General features: G+C 53.5%; 1 protein-coding gene across 2 annotated transcripts in view; it reads left to right on the forward strand.

Annotated features, from left to right (window-relative positions):
- Positions 1-17,058, forward strand: part of SLC6A1 (solute carrier family 6 member 1) — a 39,968-nt gene extending 22,910 nt beyond the window's left edge. For both annotated transcript variants that reach the window (XM_025272163.3, XM_044933636.2), the window contains exons 2-16: positions 161-224; positions 935-1,264; positions 1,926-2,057; positions 2,565-2,665; positions 3,397-3,506; positions 3,935-4,067; positions 5,027-5,161; positions 5,604-5,707; positions 6,018-6,142; positions 7,006-7,118; positions 7,484-7,615; positions 9,094-9,196; positions 10,926-11,026; positions 11,893-12,060; positions 14,649-17,058. In XM_025272163.3, the coding sequence (XP_025127948.1) occupies positions 1,027-1,264; positions 1,926-2,057; positions 2,565-2,665; positions 3,397-3,506; positions 3,935-4,067; positions 5,027-5,161; positions 5,604-5,707; positions 6,018-6,142; positions 7,006-7,118; positions 7,484-7,615; positions 9,094-9,196; positions 10,926-11,026; positions 11,893-12,060; positions 14,649-14,753 (1,800 nt within the window). In that variant the 5' untranslated portion in view covers positions 161-224; positions 935-1,026 and the 3' untranslated portion in view covers positions 14,754-17,058. The remainder of the gene's footprint in view (positions 1-160; positions 225-934; positions 1,265-1,925; positions 2,058-2,564; positions 2,666-3,396; positions 3,507-3,934; positions 4,068-5,026; positions 5,162-5,603; positions 5,708-6,017; positions 6,143-7,005; positions 7,119-7,483; positions 7,616-9,093; positions 9,197-10,925; positions 11,027-11,892; positions 12,061-14,648) is intronic.
- The last annotated feature ends 930 nt before the right edge of the window (positions 17,059-17,988 follow it).

Here is a 17,988-nt window from a genome sequence, read left to right on the forward strand (position 1 = left end):
CACCTGGTCGCATGTACCCGCTGCGGTCACCCAGCTGGGTGGCTCCCTGGTGCCCGTCCACAGCTCAGATGCTGGCAGGCTGCCTGCACCCCCGCTGCCTGCACCCAGGGCTGCCCGCAGCCTGTCTGCCGGCTCACCACCCTGTCTGTCCCCTTTGCAGGCTCCCACCCCTGCGATTGCAGAGGGAACCACTGTGGAGCTGACCCAGCACGGAAAACCATCAGGTAACGTCAACAACCAGAGTCCAAACAATCAGTGGAGTTCCTTTCTGAACCATTTGGGTGAAAAGCACCTTCATAGCCATTAAAAGTTCCTTTTAGCCATAATTCTATAAGCCAGAGAAGATTAATGCCCCCCCCCCCATTTTATAGGTGGGGAAACTGAGGCCAGAGCAGTCAAGAGTAGTTTGGAATTTTGGTTGCATTGGGCTACTCTCCGAGCTGGCTTCACAGGTGGTGTTAGTGGTAAAGAACCCACCTGCTGATGTAGGAGACATAAGAGATGCAGGTTCAATCCCTGGGTCAGGAAGATCCCCTGGAGAAGTAAATGGCAAGCCACTCTAGTATTCTTGGCTGGAGAATCCCCATGGACAGAGGAGCCTGGTGTGCTACAGTCCATGGGGGTCACAAAGAGTGGGACATGACTGAAGCAACTTAGCGTGGACAGTATTCTCTGAGCAGGACACATACATAGCAGAGGGCATGTGTCACAGATGGCCAGCGTTGCTGCAGACCCAGGAGACGTCAGGCTATACCCTCACTTGCTGACCTTGGAAACAAAAGGCACCTTTCTCCTGGAGCAGGAGCTGGTGGAAGGAAGAGGGGAGAGCCCTCTACAGCCCTGGGCTTGTGGGTTATTTCCTTCTGTTATATTGGGGACACTCTAGGATCTTGATACCTTCAGTGCCTATCGCTCCAACTCTCTGCTCTCCTAGGGTGACCTTGAGCTGCAAAACTGCTGTCCACGTGGACTGGGGCTGACATTGCACGTCCATCTGCCAGGACCCCTGCGTCCAAACTCCGAGACATGGCGACCAATGGCAGCAAGGTGGCCGACGGGCAGATCTCCACGGAGGTCAGCGAGGTCCCCGTGGCCAATGACAAGCCCAAAACCCTGGTGGTCAAGGTGCAGAAAAAGGCGGCAGACCTTCCGGACCGGGACACGTGGAAGGGCCGCTTCGACTTCCTCATGTCCTGTGTGGGCTACGCCATCGGCCTGGGCAATGTCTGGAGGTTCCCGTATCTCTGCGGGAAAAACGGCGGTGGTAGGTGCTGGCCTGGCAACCTCCTGGTGGGGGCAAACCACGTGGAGGCGTTTTATGGGGTGACCTGGGCGAAATGGGTCCCCTAAAGACTCCGAGGGCTTCCCAGGTGGTGCTAGTGGTAAAGAATCAGGCTGCCAATGCAGAAGACATAGTTTCAATCCCTGGGTTGGGAAGATCCCCTGGAGGAGGAAATGGCAAGCCACTCCAGTATTCTTGCCTAGAGATTCCCATGGACAGAGGAGCTTGGGGGTGGCTACAGTCCAAGGGGTCGCAAAGAGTGGGACACAACTGAGTGACTAAATGACAACCAAGACTCCACAGAAAGTGCCAGGCCCCACTTCCTGTTCCTTATCCTTTTCCTAAGAATTCCAAAGGCCCCACTTCCTGTTCCTTATCCTTTTCCTAAGAATTCCAAAGTAGTCCTCTGTCAGTGATACCAAAGAGTTCACCTCTACATTTTGCAAAGTGCAGGGCCTGGGTTTGGAGCACAGGACGTGCTCAGGCCTTACTCTGGCTTTGGGAGCCGCTGTGGTGGCAGGGTATAAGGCAGTCACGGCAGGGACCCCAGACACCACCACCCCCAATTCCATGATGCTCCCTCTGACCGACCGGGTTTCTTGAAGCTCTGAGGCCATGAGCACCTCTCTTCTCAACCCCGCAGGGGCCTTCCTGATCCCCTACTTCCTGACGCTCATCTTCGCGGGGGTCCCCCTCTTCCTGTTGGAGTGCTCCCTGGGCCAGTACACGTCCATTGGGGGCCTGGGGGTGTGGAAGCTGGCCCCCATGTTCAAGGGTAAGTGTGCAGAGTGGGGCTGCGGGGTGTGGTCGTGCTCCTGTTCCCCACATCCGGGCCCCAGAAGGAGGGAGCTGTCGGGTCACGTTTGCTGGAGGCGGATGACCACCAGCGATGATGGTCAGGAGGAGCCCCAAGCCAGCGGCCCCAGCCCACGTCCAGCCGCCCTGTCCTACGAGCTCGTTGCCCCAGCAGGGGCTGGATATGACTTCGTTCACTTCCTCGCTCGGTGCCTGACGGACACTCGGGTGGACGCGTGGAGGGTCGTCCTTGCCTGGCTGACCTCAGCCCCTCTCCCCTCACCTGCCTCCAGCCTGGGCTGGGCCCCAGCGGCAAGTCCCGGCTCCCTCGGCTGCCACGTGGGTGTGACCTCAGCCGAGTCCCTGCCTCGCTCCGAGGTCTAGTGAGATTGAAGATGTCGAGGAAAGTGACGGCAGTGGCAGGAGCTGGGACGGTTCCCGTTAGCCCTTCACTAAATGAGTGTCGCGCTGGCGCGTCTGCTCCCAGGTGTGGGTCTTGCCGCTGCAGTGCTGTCCTTCTGGCTGAACATCTACTACATCGTCATCATCTCCTGGGCCATCTACTACCTGTACAACTCCTTCACCACGGTCAGTGGCCCCTTGGCCTGCCCCCCACCCTGAAGAAACCAGACCCAGACCGGCCCCCCCATCCATTTACCACCATTCTGCCAACAGGGCCATTCCTCTGTGTTGGGGGCATGATTTGTCTTCAGCTGCCCTTGTCTCTCCAAAAGTCATAGCATCGTTAGCCCATCTTACAGGGGCCCAGACAGCCTGGGTTCAAATCCTGACGCCTAGTGTATACCAGCTGTGCAGCTTCAGGAAAGAGACTGAACCTCTCTGAGCCACAGTGCACTTGTTTAGAAAATGGGGCTTAAAGTAAAACCTACCTCATGTGGTTTTACGAGGCTTAAGGAGCACGTACGTGTAAAGTGTTTAGAACTGTACCCAGCAAAGAAGCACGGTGAGTGTTTGCTGTTAACTTCAATGTGCAGGGCTCAGATGGGCGAGGTCACTTACCCAGGGTCACGTGGCTGGGAGGTAGCCCACGTGGCTGGGTGGACATGGAAGACATGGGATAGCTTGGTTTCAAGAGTGTAAAGCTCTGACGCTTAGGAGCTGTGTGATCTTGAGCAGGTTGCTGCCCCTCTCTGATCTCTAAAATGGGGTGCACGGCATGACCAGCACCCGGCAGCTTCTGGGAAGGGGAGGTGGCGTGCTGGCGTGAGGAGGCTCGGGGACCATGGAGGTACTTGGGATGTCCTGGGGCCGCTGCTGTCAGGCTCATGGGGCTTGCCTGTGCGGCTGTGTCTTTGCAGACGCTGCCATGGAAACAGTGTGGCAACTCCTGGAACACAGACCGCTGCTTCTCCAACTACAGTGCCATCAACACCACCAACATGACCAGCGCCGTGGTGGAGTTCTGGGAGTAAGTTCAGGGGCTGTCCACAAGGTTGGGGGGGTGTCACTCGGGAAGAACAACACTGAGAACAACCGTGAGCTATTTGCTGCAAGCAGGAAAGTGACATGATCAGACATTAGAAGGCTCCCCGGGGCTGGAGTGGGGACAGAGCAGAAGAGGGGATGGGGTCTTGCTGGAAGGCCACTGCAGACACCCAGCTGAGCCATCCTGGTGGCTGAATGAAGGCGCTGGCAGGACCCTTGAGCACATAGCACTTTGTGCCCATTAGTTTAACTGGCCTGCAGTCTCTGCCCAGCTCGTGGAGCCCAGTGATCAGAGTTGTCAGCAGCATCATGGAGAAAGCTATCACCCGTGTCCATGCCCTGGGCACCCCCGGGTCACTCCAGCCCCCACCAGCCCCGCGTGACTTTGTCTTCCGTCCCGTGTTCCACCAGGCGCAACATGCATCAGATGACAGACGGGCTGGATAAGCCAGGTCAGATCCGCTGGCCCCTGGCCATCACCCTGGCCATCGCCTGGATCCTGGTGTATTTCTGTATCTGGAAGGGTGTTGGCTGGACTGGAAAGGTAAGGGGTCTGCACAGTGGGGCCCTGCGGGGGATGGGTTTTCAGAGGGGATCTCTGCATTGGGTGACGAGTCAGCTCCAAGGAACCTCATCCAGCTCTGAGTTAAGCCAGGTCCCTTCATGGCTCTGTGCTGCCTCGGTTTCCTCTCCTGTAGAATGGGAATAATAACATTACCTACCTTCTGGGAAGTTATCAGGATTCAAGGAGACAGTGCGTGTCATGCTCTTAGCACAGTGCCAGGTCTCTCGAGATTCCCCTGGGCTGGGCAGAGCCATGGAAAACAGAGGGTAGATGTGGCTCCTGGGCCATCGGGTGGTGGGACCTCCTGAGGGACTCTTTTGTATAATTAGAAATCACAGTGTTAGGAGACAATCGAACAGCATTCAGTAAACAACACAAGAAATAAAGTGGTGTGTACTGTGTGTTTTTTAACTTTAAACATGTTAATTGAAAAGGCAGGTATAGAATTGAGCCTCATTTGTAGGAAAATGGAATCATATATGTGAAGCCTCAAAAGAAGACATTAAAATAGTAACATCGATGCACTTATGTATTTGTTGGGCACTTACTGAGTGTCTACTATATACCATGGACATTCTAGGCACTGGAAAAGCAGAGTTGTGAACACAAGCCCTGTCCCTCATGTAACTTGTATTCTATGGCCTGTTGAAAGGAACTTTAATTGTGTGTGTGTGTTCATGTGTAATTTTAAAATTTCCTCGTCAAACATGTATTACTTGAATACTTTAAATGAAAATTTAAAAACTGGAGGGGTAGGGAAAGGGAACATATGAGTGCTGACCTATTTGATTTGGATACCAAGGAGGGGCTTCAGAAAAGTGGCCATTTATATCGGAACCAAGCCCAGAGCCACAGCAGGTATGGATGTAGATAAAGTGGGGAGGGGGAGAGTCTGGGTGTGCTGGAGGGGTGTGACCCTTCGCCCCCTTTCCTCCCAGGTGGTCTACTTCTCCGCCACCTATCCCTACATCATGCTGATCATCCTGTTCTTCCGTGGAGTGACGCTGCCCGGAGCCAAGGAGGGAATCCTCTTTTACATCACGCCCAACTTCCGCAAGCTGTCGGACTCCGAGGTGAGCGATTCTCCTGGCCTCATCTCCTGGCCTTCCTGGAGGGCCTGCACTGAGTTAAGAGCACACACCTGAGTCCCGAGTCCCCATACCAGCTTTAGGGTAAGTTATCGCACATCTCCAGGAAAAGACCCTGATGCTGGGAAAGACTGAAGGCAACAGGAGAAGGGGGCGGCAGCAGGTGAGATGGTTAGAGAGCATCACCGACTCAATGGACGTGAATTTGAGCCAACTCTGGGAGATAGTGGAGGACAGAGGAGCCTGGCGTGCTGTAGTCCACTTTGGGGTCGCAAAGAGTCGGACGTGACTTAGCAACTGAACAACAACATCGCATGTCTCCGACAGTCTTTTGTAAACTCGGATGCTGCCTGGTAGAGGCGATTAGCGTAAAAGGTCTTGGGGTGCTCTGGCTGTGATTCTATTTTTTAAATCATTCTGCCTGCAGGTGTGGCTGGATGCGGCCACCCAGATCTTCTTCTCCTACGGCCTGGGCCTGGGATCCCTGATCGCTCTCGGGAGCTACAACTCTTTCCACAACAACGTCTACAGGTGAACCCCATGGCCACGCCCTCCATGCCACGCCCACCCGTGGCCACACCCTCCGGTCCCCGGCCATGCCCCCATTCCCAGCCTCACCCCCTCCGTGGCCACGCCCCTCCCCTGGCCCTCCACCCATCTCTGAGCCAGCACCTTCTGGCCACTCCTCCTAGTTCTGCCCCTGGCCTGGTGGTTGGAAATGGGCACACCAGTAGCTCTGTTCCCAGCTACCCTCGTCCACCGGGTCACTCCATAACCACTGCCCCCCGGTCACCCCTCCACCAGCCCCACCCTTCCTGACCCCACCCCGCCCTCTCCGCAGGGACTCCATCATCGTTTGCTGCATCAACTCTTGCACCAGCATGTTCGCCGGATTCGTGATCTTCTCCATTGTGGGCTTCATGGCCCACGTCACCAAGAGGTCCATTGCTGACGTGGCGGCCTCAGGTCAGCCCCTGCACCGGCGAGGGTTGCGGGGAGGGAATACCTGCACAGGCTTTGCCGTCTTCCTTGCCATCACCACCACGGCCGCCCCCCTGGGCTCCCTGGCATCGAGTGTCCCTACCCCGCAGCCCTCCATGCTGCGGTGCGAGGACAGGAACCCCCTGGGCATACAGCAGAGGCTCAGAGAGGCGCTGTGACTTGTCCGTTCCCTTTGTGGAGAGCTGGGCAGGTCATGTGGAAAGAGCTTTATTCACTGAGGTCCTCATCTCCCCTGCCCATGGGAGGAGCTTCCTAACCGCCCCCTTTCCAGAGCCAGACCCCAGGGAGGTTACAATCTCCTTGTTCCAAGGTTTTCCCTGATCTCCTGAATAGTGGCCCCACCCCGCCCCACCGCCAGATACTCAGACACAAACTCCTCTAAACTCCTTGAGCCTTATACCCTGTGCTCTCATCACAGCAAAGGGTTCTAGTGTCCAGAGCGCAGGCCAGACCCCAGAAGCATCCTGGTGCTTCCCTCATCTTCCCTCACAAACCAGCCAAAACCAGGAGCTGCCCACTCTGCCTCCCGAGTGTCTCTGCAGCTGGCCCCCTCTCTGCACCTGGAACTCCCCACACCGCTGGCCAGGCCCCTGCCGTCGCTCATCTCATCTCACTGGTCCCCTTGCCTCCAAACCCAACCCAGTAACCCCCTGCCTCCCTCCCAGCCCCATCCCATGCTGTTTCTTTGTCTGGAAAGGGAGGCTGACAACACTCTGAAAAGATGACTCTGAACGTGAGATGAGCTGAAGCTTAGGCGGCAGGTGTGCTGGGGCAGCTGCAGGCGCTCAAGGCCTGTGTTTTCTTCTCTTCTACCTCTCCCTGCACAGGCCCCGGCCTGGCGTTCCTGGCATACCCGGAGGCCGTCACCCAGCTGCCCATCTCTCCCCTCTGGGCCATCCTCTTCTTCTCCATGCTGCTCATGCTGGGCATTGACAGCCAGGTGAGGACGCCGTCCCTGGCACCTTGAGGAGCCCCTCCTAGCCTCCCAGGTCCAGGAACAAGCCAGGAGAGCAGCCCTCTGTCTTAGGTTCACGGGAACATGGCCATGAGTTTCAGACCCCCTAGAATATTCTAGCATGTGAGATGTTAGGGACAGGTCAGCCACCTTGCCCAGTTTCCAGATGGGGAAACTGATGCCCAGAGGGAAGGCCCTCTTCTGAGGTCATGGAGGGAGGTGGCGGGAGAGTCAGGCCTGGATCCCAGGTTCTCCTGGCCCCGCCGGGCCCGAGGGTCAGGCTTTGGTTGGGGTTGGGGGTGGGGGCTGGAGCTGCCGGGTGGCTGACCCCACCCCCCACCCCCCCACAGTTCTGCACGGTGGAGGGCTTCGTCACCGCGCTGGTGGACGAGTACCCCAGGCTGCTCCGCAACCGCCGGGAGCTGTTCATCGCCGCTGTCTGCCTCGTCTCCTACCTCATCGGCCTGTCCAACATCACCCAGGTGGGTGCATGGCATGCCTCTGCCACTGCTGCTGCTTGGGGCCCCTGGCAGGCCCGCTGTGCCACCTCTTGTGTGTCCGCTGAGTACCATCTCTGTGCCAGGCCCCAAGCCATGACTCAGACAGGGTTCCTGCCTTCAAGGGGCTCCCAGGCTGGTGGGAGATGCAGACGCTGAGGGGGAAATGAGAGCACAGCCTCCCCAACCTGATGTGGGGCCCCAGCGACTGCTTCCTGGAGGAGGAAAAGCAGGGCTGAGCCTGAAAGACTCCCAGAGTTAACCTGGGGAGTCAGGTTGGAGCTGGGCCTTGGAGGTTGATGCTGTCCCTTCCTTTCATTTCCACCTTTCTGTTTGTATCCGGAGAGTGAGCAGGCCTCTCTGCATTCAGAGGCTTCCAAGGGACTTCCCTGGTGGTCCACTGACTAGGACTCCGAGCTCCCAGTGCAGGGGGCCCGGGGTTCCATCCCTGGTCAGGGAACTAGATCCTGAGTGCTACAACTGAGGTCCCCACGTGCCTCAGTTTAACTAAGACCTAGCACAGCCAAACACATAAATAAAACTGTTTTTTTAAAAAGAAAGAGCTTCCTGGTCTAGTTGGAAGACAGACACACAATTGAGGAATTACACAATAAATACAAATGAGCCTAAAGCTGTGAACCCAGCTCTGTGGGTCTGATTTATGATCCACAAAGCCATCCTTGGATCCAGATGCCGTTCGGTCCCAGGTTTATTGTTCCTCTGTTACTCCATTCTTCATCGTTGCTCACCAGCTGCTGTGGGTCTGGCATGACCCAGCAGATTCTGCAGTTAACGTGGCAGAACAAGACAAGAGAGTGGACAGAGAATGAGCAGCGGGGAGGGAGGGACACCGCCTGGGACAGAGTAGTCAGGGAGTGACAGCTGAGCGGAAACTCACTGGTGAGGGAGAGCCAGCCAGGGGAGAGGTCTCGCCAGGGGAGGATGGCACAGCAGGTGCAGAGGCCTCAGGGTGGGAATGGACTTGGCAAATGTTGGGGACAGAAGGAAGGCCAGTGTGGAGGTGACAGAGTCGAGGGGTAGGTAGTGGGTGCAGAGCCAGATTGTGCAGGACACTCTAAATACGTTTCAGATTTTATTTTATCTATCTTTTTATGTGTTACATTACGGTCTTATTTAAGTTATGGAAGAGCTTATGGGGGGAGACATGACTCGTTTGACATTGTGAACATGTGGCTCGGGTGACTAGCTCCTCTTTCTGCCCTCCAGCCTTCCCAGAAATGGGGTGTTTCCATCCGCCCCAAGACATTTTATTCCTGGTCCCCAGAGTCCACACCTACATCCTTGCAGGGCCCCAAGCCCCCCTGCCCTTTCTCTAATCTACTGCCAGGCCTTCTTGCTGCAGGGTAGCCTAACCCCAACCAGCACAGCCTGTATTGACCCTGAATTGAATGCACTGGACCCCAGGGTAAGTGGACCCTTTCTCCCCTCTTCTCCTCTTGCAGGGGGGCATTTATGTCTTCAAACTCTTCGATTACTACTCCGCCAGCGGCATGAGCCTGCTGTTCCTCGTGTTCTTTGAATGTGTCTCCATTTCCTGGTTTTATGGTAAGCACCAACTCCTCCTCCTTCATTCGTTCGTTCATCCGTTCAGTCATCCTTTCTCCACTCATCATTCAGCAAATACAGTTTGAACACCAGGCCTTTTCCATACATCATTTGGTCCTCACAGCAATTCAGTGGAGTTAGCATAGGACGTCCCATGTTTAGAAGATAACTCTAGCCGAAACTCCAATACTTTGGCCACATGATGTGAAGAGCTGACTCATTGGAAAAGACCCTGATGCTGGGAAAAATTGAAGGCAGGAGGAGAAGGGGACGACAGAGGATGAGATGGTTGGATGGCATCACCGACTCAATGGACATGAGTTTGGGTAAACTCTGGGAGAGTCGGACACGACTGAGTGACTGAACTGAACTGAACTGAACTCTGAGTTAAACTCCCTTAAAATGGGAGCCAACATTTCTTCATAAATTTTGGGGTCAAAGATTTATTTGAAATTTTATCTAGAAGAAGAATACCAAAACTACAAAAAAAAGTTCTAAAGTTAAATATTTGTTAAAAGCTAAGCTATAATTAAAAGTGTGCACTGTTTTAGAACAGTAGTCATGTATGGTTATGAGAGCTGGACCATAAAGAAAGCTGAGCACCTTTCAAGTTGCTTTTCAAGCTGCGGTACCGGAGGAGACTCTTGAGAGTGCCTTCACTGCGAAGAGATCAAACCAGTCAATCCTAAAGGAAATCAACCCTGAGTATTCATTGGAAGGATTGACGCTGAAGTTGAAGCTCCAATACCTTGGCCACCTGATGCAAAGAGCCAACTACTCATTGGAAAAGACCTTGATGTTGGGAAAGATCGAGGGCAGGAGGAGAAGGGGGTGGCAGAGTATTAGATGGTTAGATAGCATCACCAACTCAATGGATGTGAATTTGAACAAACTCCAGGAGATAGTGAAGGACAGAGGAGCCTGGCGTGCTACAGTCTATGGGGATGCAAAGAGTCAGACGTGACTTAGCGACTGAACAACAGCAATAATCATAGAACAAAGAATGCAGGACATGGTGACTTTTGTTTGTTGATTCTGTGGCCTGAGTTTCTAGACTCAACTGCCTGACAGTGAAAAAGCTGTCCTTTCGGGCACTTTGGTTGTCAGAGCAAGCTGGTGGTTTTGGAAGAAGTGTTCTCCAGGGTCCCTCGGGGTCCCTGTGGTCCTGCCCCCTCACCCTCCTCATCATTCTCCCTTCTTGCTCTCCACCTGGTCTGACCCTCCCAGGTCCTCATTCTCAATGACTCTGCTTTTAGTCTGAGCAGCGCCCAGTGTCACTCGTGTGAACTTCAGGACCTCTGCAGGCTCTTTCTGCACAACTGGCGGTTCCTCCGTGCAGTCTTATCAGCAGCCGCTCATGCGCTAGATCAGCAGGGAACAGCTCCTTTGCCCAGCAAAGCTTCGGAGGCGTTGCTGGGAGAGATGTTGAGTGGGGGGGACCTGAGGCTGGTGGGGCTGCTTCCTGTATGTACGTCCTTGTGGTAGATGGTCTCGCCTTCAGGTGACTGCCCCACTTGCTGGGGGGCAGGGGCAGGGGAGGCTTTGGTTATTGAGCACTTAGCTAACGAGGACTCCCTACCCCGGAGCATTCGCCCTGTGTTACGGACGAGGAAACTGAGGCGCAGAGAGGTTAGGTGACTTGGCCGTGGTCGCAGTGTGAGGAAGCAGCAGGTCGGGGCCTTGAGCCCACTGCTCTCTCATCCCTCCTGCTCTCATCCCACTGTCACAGGCGTCAACCGGTTCTACGACAACATCCAAGAGATGGTCGGCTCCAGGCCCTGTATCTGGTGGAAGCTCTGTTGGTCCTTCTTCACCCCCATCATTGTGGCGGTAAGGGCAGGGCCAGACCGGACCCTGGGGTGGCTCGGGGCCAGAGAGAAACTTCCGGAGCCAAAGGCAGGTGGAAGAGCCCCAGACCTCTATTCCCTAGGAATACTGCTCTCTCCCATCTGTGCTGAGCACTTCCTCTGTTCCCTGGAGTCTTCACGAACCTCAGCACAGTACCTGTCTTTGCCTCACTTCACTGCTGCGGGGCCGGGGCTCACCAGCCAGCCTCACCCACTGGGCAGGCGCTGTCCTCAAACCATGTTGGCCTGATTCTGAAGCCAAAGCATCCACGTGGGGAGGCCCCGCATTCTCAGCATCCCTCATTCCCTCCTGCAAGGGGAAGCTAAGTCAGGAACCCGCCTGGGAGGGACCACCCAGGTCCTTGCAGTGGGGCTGGGCCGCTGCCTATATTGTGTCCCGCACAAGGGCACCCAGCCAACTGCAGGCTGGGGGCGACCTCCCACCCTTGTTCTGTTTGACAGACTGGTTACCTGGGACGAAGGATGCCTTTTGCAATTGGTCCTCCTGGAGGAACCACCTTTTGCTATTGGTTCTTCCAGAGAGGGCACCTTTTTCTTATTGGCTTTCCCAGAAAGGAGGTCCTTTTCTATTGGCTGTCACAGAGAAGGCACCTTTTATTATTGGTCCTCTCAGAGATGGTGGCTTCTTCTGTTCTACACAAAGTTACCTTATGTCCTAGCAGTGCCCCTGGGTGCAGGATTCCCAAGATGCTGGGCCCTTGTGAGGGCCCTTGTGAGCTCCAGGGCAGGGGTGGAGCGCAGTGGCCCTACCATCTACAGGGCCTAAGGAAGGGCCTTGGCAGTCCAGTCTGGGTGACCGCCTGCCCCCCCCTCTCTCCCCCTGCCCAGGGTGTGTTCATCTTCAGTGCTGTGCAGATGACGCCTCTCACCATGGGGAGCTATGTCTTCCCCAAGTGGGGCCAGGGCGTGGGCTGGCTCATGGCCCTGTCTTCCATGGTCCTCATCCCCGGATACATGGCCTACATGTTCCTCACCTTAAAGGGCTCCCTGAAGCAGGTAAGCCCGATCCTTACCCTTCCTGTCACTGGGCCCCTTCTCCACTGTGCTGAGCACCACCCCTGCCCTTGTGAGCACAGTCTAGCTGGGGAGAGGACAGGTCGATGGCCAATGACAGTAGAGTGTCAGAGGTCATGACTGGGGTGAACCAGGGAGATGGGTTAGCCCCGCCTGCATTGAGGAGCATTAGAGAAGCTTTCTGAAAGAGGGGACAACAAAGAAAAGGCCTAAGGACAAACCACACTTAAAAGTAGAAGCAGGAAGGAAAGATACAAACAAACTTCTTTACAAAGCAGAAACAGATCTACAGACATAGAAAACAAACTTACGGTTACCAAAGGGAAAGGAGGTAAGGGAGGAATAAATCAGGAAGCTGGGGTTAACATACATACAGTAATATACATAAAGCAGGCAAGCAAAGACCTTCTGTATAGCACAGGGAACACTACTCAGTAGTTATAATAACCTATAAGAGAAACAAATCTGAAAAGAATAGATATATAAAATAAATGTTAGAAGCAGAGAGAATGTCCCTAGAAGAGGATAGGAAGCATGTGCAAAGGCCCAGGGGTATAAACTGATCAGTGAGGCTGGCAGGTAGAGTGGGGAGGCATGCAGGGAGATGATGAGAGATGAGGCTGGGAATGTAAGAAGGTTGGACCAGATGATGAAGGGCTTGGAAAACCAGGATAAGAACTTTTGGACTGTATCCTGAGGGTTGTGCAGAGCCACTGAGGAGCAGGTGAAGGATGGAATCAGATGTGTTAAGAGCTTAACTCTGCTGCTGCTGCTGCTGCTAAGTCACTTCAGTCGTGTCCGACTCTGCGACCCCAGAGACGGCAGCCCACCAGGCTCCCCATCCCTGGGATTCTCCAGGCAAGAACACTGGAGTGGCTTGCCATTTCCTTCTCCAATGCATGAAAGTGAAGAGTGAAAGTGAAGTCGCTCAGTCGTGTCTGACTCTTAGCGATCCCATGGGCTGAGGAGCCTGGTAGGCTGCAGTCCATGGGATTTTCCATGTAAGAGTACTGGAGTGGGTTGCCGTTGCCTTCTCTGAGCTTAACTCTAGACCTCATGAAAGGCATGCTACCCCCAGCAGGGGCCCCCTAGCACATGCTGGGTCTATAGCAGCTCTTTGTTAAATTATATTGAAACTTTGAGTGAACAAGGCTGTGCTGGAGGTCCAGGGGCTGAGACATTGATGGAGTAAGTGTGGGCTGAGGGATTCACTAAGGATGGACGCAGGGCCACCGCTGTGGAGGACCTGGATCCACTCTTCTTAGCCTGACTTCCCACCAAGAGGTACCTGCCAGACCCACTCAGAGCAGGCAGGAGGGCCTGCAGTTCTGCAGCACAGGGAAGACGCGGCAGGAAGCCTCTTCTCCACCCCTTGCAGTCAGGTATTAGCAGAGCAGGGCCCTTACGGCCTTCTCTTCCAACTCCACGTCCAAGGCTTTTGTTTCCCACGATTCTGTACTGTCTCAAAAGGTAGTCAGGTATCGGAGTGGCAGAGAGTACAGCCGGTACAAAGGCCCCGGGGTGGGAAACGGGAAGGCTCGTCTGAGGACAGATGCCGATGGGGTCGGATGGGGGCAGGGCGTGCAGGGAAGGTGGATGCGGGTTACCCCATCAGCAGACATGCACTGAGCACTTGCTATGTGCCAGACACCCCTGTCAGAGCCCGGGACTCAGCCCTGAGCCCAAGTCCCATCCTCACTGGTGCCCCTGGTGGCTCAGCAGTAAAGAATCCACCTTCAATGCAGGAGACATGGGTCCAGTCCCTGGGTCGGGAAGATCCTCTGGAGGAGGACATGGCTGCCCACTCCGGATTTCTTGCCTGGAGAATCCCATGGACAGAGGAGTCTGGCTTTGCAAGTCCATGCGGTTGCAGAGTCAGACACAACTTAGGAACTAAACCGCAATACATTCTAAGAGAGAAAAGACCCACAAATAAAGTCACGCTTGATGGGGATGAGCAGTATGGAGAAAGGGGTTTTAGGGGGTGCTGGGCAAGGGCTCCCTAGGGAAATAACAGTGAGCCGAGACCTCAGGAGACAAGTCGAGCTGTGTCACCGTCTGAAAGGAAGGATGTACCGGTCAGCGGGGACAGCAGGGGCCCTTGCCTGGTGCCTGTGAGGAGGCTTGCCTGGCTAGAGTGGAGGAAGCCAGGGGGTGAAGAACAGTGAGGTCTGCAATGAAGGGGCCAGGGTGGGGATGGGGGTCCTGGTCCTGTGGGGCCTTGTAGGACTTTGGTGAAATGGGAGCCACTGTTGGGTCCGGAGGGACGTGATCTGACTTCTCTTTTCACTAATCCCTCCGATTGGGGTGTCTAGAATAGAATGAAAAGGGTGCAGGGTAAAAACGGAAGTAGAGGGGAAATAGAGGGGGTCGGGCGGCAGCGGGGGAGCTGCTACAAGGACCCACGTGAAAAGAGGTGGGCGTGGCCCCGGGAGCCTCAGCAGAGGCGCCGGAGGGGGCTGGGAGCCCCAGCCTTGCAGGCCAGCAGACGGCAGGGACCTGGAAAGTGGGTGGGCCAACGAGAAGCCAGCCTCCCGCCATCCTAGCGCGAATCCCTCTGCCTCCCACAGCGGATCCAGGTTATGATCCAGCCGAGTGAAGACTTTGTGCGCCCGGAGAACGGTCCGGAGCAGTCCCAGGCCAGCGGCTCAGCCCGCAAGGAGGCCTACATCTAGGGGTGCGGGGCGGCTCGCCCACCCACGCTCTCACCCCCCCGCCCCGGCTGCACGTGACCACCACTTGAAGTCTGAAGATACCGTCTATCTCAACCTACCTCGAGTGGCGAGTCCAGACACCATCACCAGGCAAAGAGAGGGAGGTGGGGACAGTCACACCCCCGGGGTTGAGGGGCTCCCGCCATGGGAGGAGTAGATGCTCGAGGGCTGGTGACCTTTATAACCCGGCCTCCCCGCTCCCCCGTCAGCATCGGCCACACGGCCGCTGTAGTAGATCTTTTTTACTACCCCGCAGGCCAGGGATACGTGGCGAGGCCGTGCGCTCCTGGCTTTTAGTTTTAATTCCCGACTGTTCTCTTACTGCCGAAACCCACGACTGTTATCTCCGGCTTGGCAGGAGTTGGGTTCTGCCGGGAATGCTGCTCTGTGCGCGTGAGAAGGGTATTTTCTGTATAATGGGCATTTCCAGGGAGAGCTCACCTTTAATAAGAGCAGGGAGCCAGCACTTGCGTGTTGTTTTTCTCCTTCCGAGGCAGCTTGACAGCCCCCCGTCCACCCCCGCAGGTCCATCAGTATTCCCAGAGCTGTCTTCTGAAGCAGTCGATCCAGTAACCTGTTTCCCTTCCACCTAACTGAACGGGCATCTCTGCACTAAATTTCCTACTTCCCCCCTCACCCCCCAACCCACCCCGCTCCACACTCCTCTCCAGGCCATTCTGAGGGCGCGTGGCCGGACAAACCCCCTGCTCCTCGGAAAATTGCTGCGAAGCACAATTGATTTTTTTAACCACCATTGGTGGTGGAGGGGCTCTGATCCTGCCGAGGAAGTTCCCTAACCAGGAGCCCTTTTCTTAGGCCAGCCTGCTTTGCAGAGCACAGAACCGTCCATGGGAAATGAAGGTGAGGCCCTGTGCTGGACTGCAAAGTGGATCCAGTGGTCTGAACTGTCTCCTCCTTGAACCGTCTTACCCCTTTACAGCCACCCCAGTCACGCCTGTGGCCCTCTCCCCTCCTCTGAGATTCCCCAGTGGGCATCTCCTCGCTGCCACTAAAATCCACCAGCCCAGTAACCAAGGGGCTGGTGTTAATCCAGACCCCCTCCCCAAGTGCTTCCGAGATTAAAACCGCTTCATCGGGAGGTAGTGTGTGTGCTTTTCCAGAACTGGGCTCCACGGTGGTGATGGTGTTGGTGGTGGAGGTGGTAGTAGCAGACCCAGTGAAGACAGTTTCTTGCAAGCTCCAGCAATTCAGCAGTTTCTCATCTGCTGGGAACATGGGTTCCCATGTAGCAAGTCGTACGTCGTGCCCTGTACTCCTTAGCTAGTTAAACTCACGAGCTGTGTTTTACAACTAATCCTTAATAACTATGGTAATTAACTGTGACTGTGGGTTTTTTAAAATCTGTCATCCTCATCCAGAAGTGACCAGCATACCAGTTCTTGCAATAAGCTATTACCCTCAGAATATTAAGCACATTCTTGTAGAAAAAAAGTTCGTGTATGCATAGAAATGCTCACATACGTACATTCATCCTCACGTGTGGTACCTAGGGTCTCATTTGATATTGTGTAGGAAATCCACAAGCTTTTCCTGAAGTCATCTGTAAAATAGTCTCATCACTAAGGCATCCCAGATGCCACCTGGTGAATCCAGGATCAAAATGCATATGTATTGTTGAATTATAGGGTTTAGAACAAAAGGAACCCTTCTCTGTGTCTCATGGTCCCACCCCCCAGCCTTGGCGTGAATTCCTTTAAAATAAGGGCAGGAAGACTTCTAACTTTCTCTTTGTTCTTCATTCTGAAACTAAGAACAAGTCTTTCAAAGACAAATGCAGCATATTTAATAATGTTTGTAAGCAAATCTAAGTGAGATGTTTGGCAAGAAATCCCTTAACTGATTTCCATCCAAACCTACATATATAGCACAATATTACGTGTCGTACAATTACTGTGAGAACTGTGAATACGTGTAACTTTTTTTAGTATTTACCCTGGGGAGGGAAAGATATTGTATTATCATATATGCTTTTTTTTTTGCAATAAGGGTTTATTCTCAGAACACCAAGTAAATCTATCTCTATATTAAAAAATATATGTAATATATACATATTCAAACTATATACAGAGCCTGTTTTAAAAAAAATTACAGTATTTAGTAAAATGATCTGTTCTATGGACCAAATGTAAAATATTTATAAATGAAGATGCATTTTAAATGTCTATAAATGGTGTTATAACTAGAGCACGGGCGTTATGTACGTTTCTAAGAATATAGAGGAAAAAATAATAAAGGTTCTATGATATACAATGTTAGACCTTCAATTCTTGGGGATGGGGACACAATAACCTCTTTCATCAGAACAATGATAGACACACACAAAAAACATTAAAATATTTTTCCCCAACAGAGAGAGATTTGGGCTCAAAATCGAGGAGCATGGAGCTGGACTTCCCCCAGAGTCTTGGAATGCTTCTAAGCCACATAAGGGAGGTGGTTTCACTGTTGTAAAACTATAAGGCGGTCAGCTAAATCAAGGTCTAAAGCTAGCATAAAAGGAGCACACTGAGTTAGCAGCACTCGTTCTCCTGTGACTCATTCCTCAAAATATTTCATTTTAAAATTATATTGAAAATTTGAATTCTACAGAGAAGTGTTAGGATGATCCAGCGATCACCCAGATTCGCCAGCTTTTGTCCTGCTGCCACTTTTAAGTCTGTCTGTCCGTCAGTCTGGGAAGCAGAAGCACTCTGAGTGGTAGGGGATAAGGGATTTATTATAGGAACAAACCTTTTACAGTTGTGGGAGAAATAAGGGAGTAAGGATCTAGGCGAGTTGGGAGCTCAGAGGATAGTCGCTAACGAGATGGGATAGTCACTAATGAGAAGCAGTAGCAGTGGGCCTAGTACGTTAATGCTCAGCCTTTCTCGTGGAGAAAGTTGGCTGCCAGCCACACAGAAACACTGTATAAAAGAACCCAAATTCAGGGACGTTTTATAAGCCAACTGGCCTGTTCTCTTCAAAAATGTCAAGGTCATAAAAGGCAAGATGGAGGAATTTTTCAGATTAAGGAAACATGACTACTGAACGCAGTGCCTCCTCCCTAATTAGACACTGGGCCAGAGGAAAAAAAACTTTTATTCTTTTGTTATAAAGGGCATTAGTGGGACACTAGGTGAAATTTTCATAATCTAAAAATTTTAATAAGGTTAGATAATAATACTGTGTCAATCTT

Source organism: Bubalus bubalis, chromosome 21 (assembly GCF_019923935.1).
Source record: "Bubalus bubalis isolate 160015118507 breed Murrah chromosome 21, NDDB_SH_1, whole genome shotgun sequence".
Classification (NCBI taxonomy): domain Eukaryota; kingdom Metazoa; phylum Chordata; class Mammalia; order Artiodactyla; family Bovidae; genus Bubalus; species Bubalus bubalis.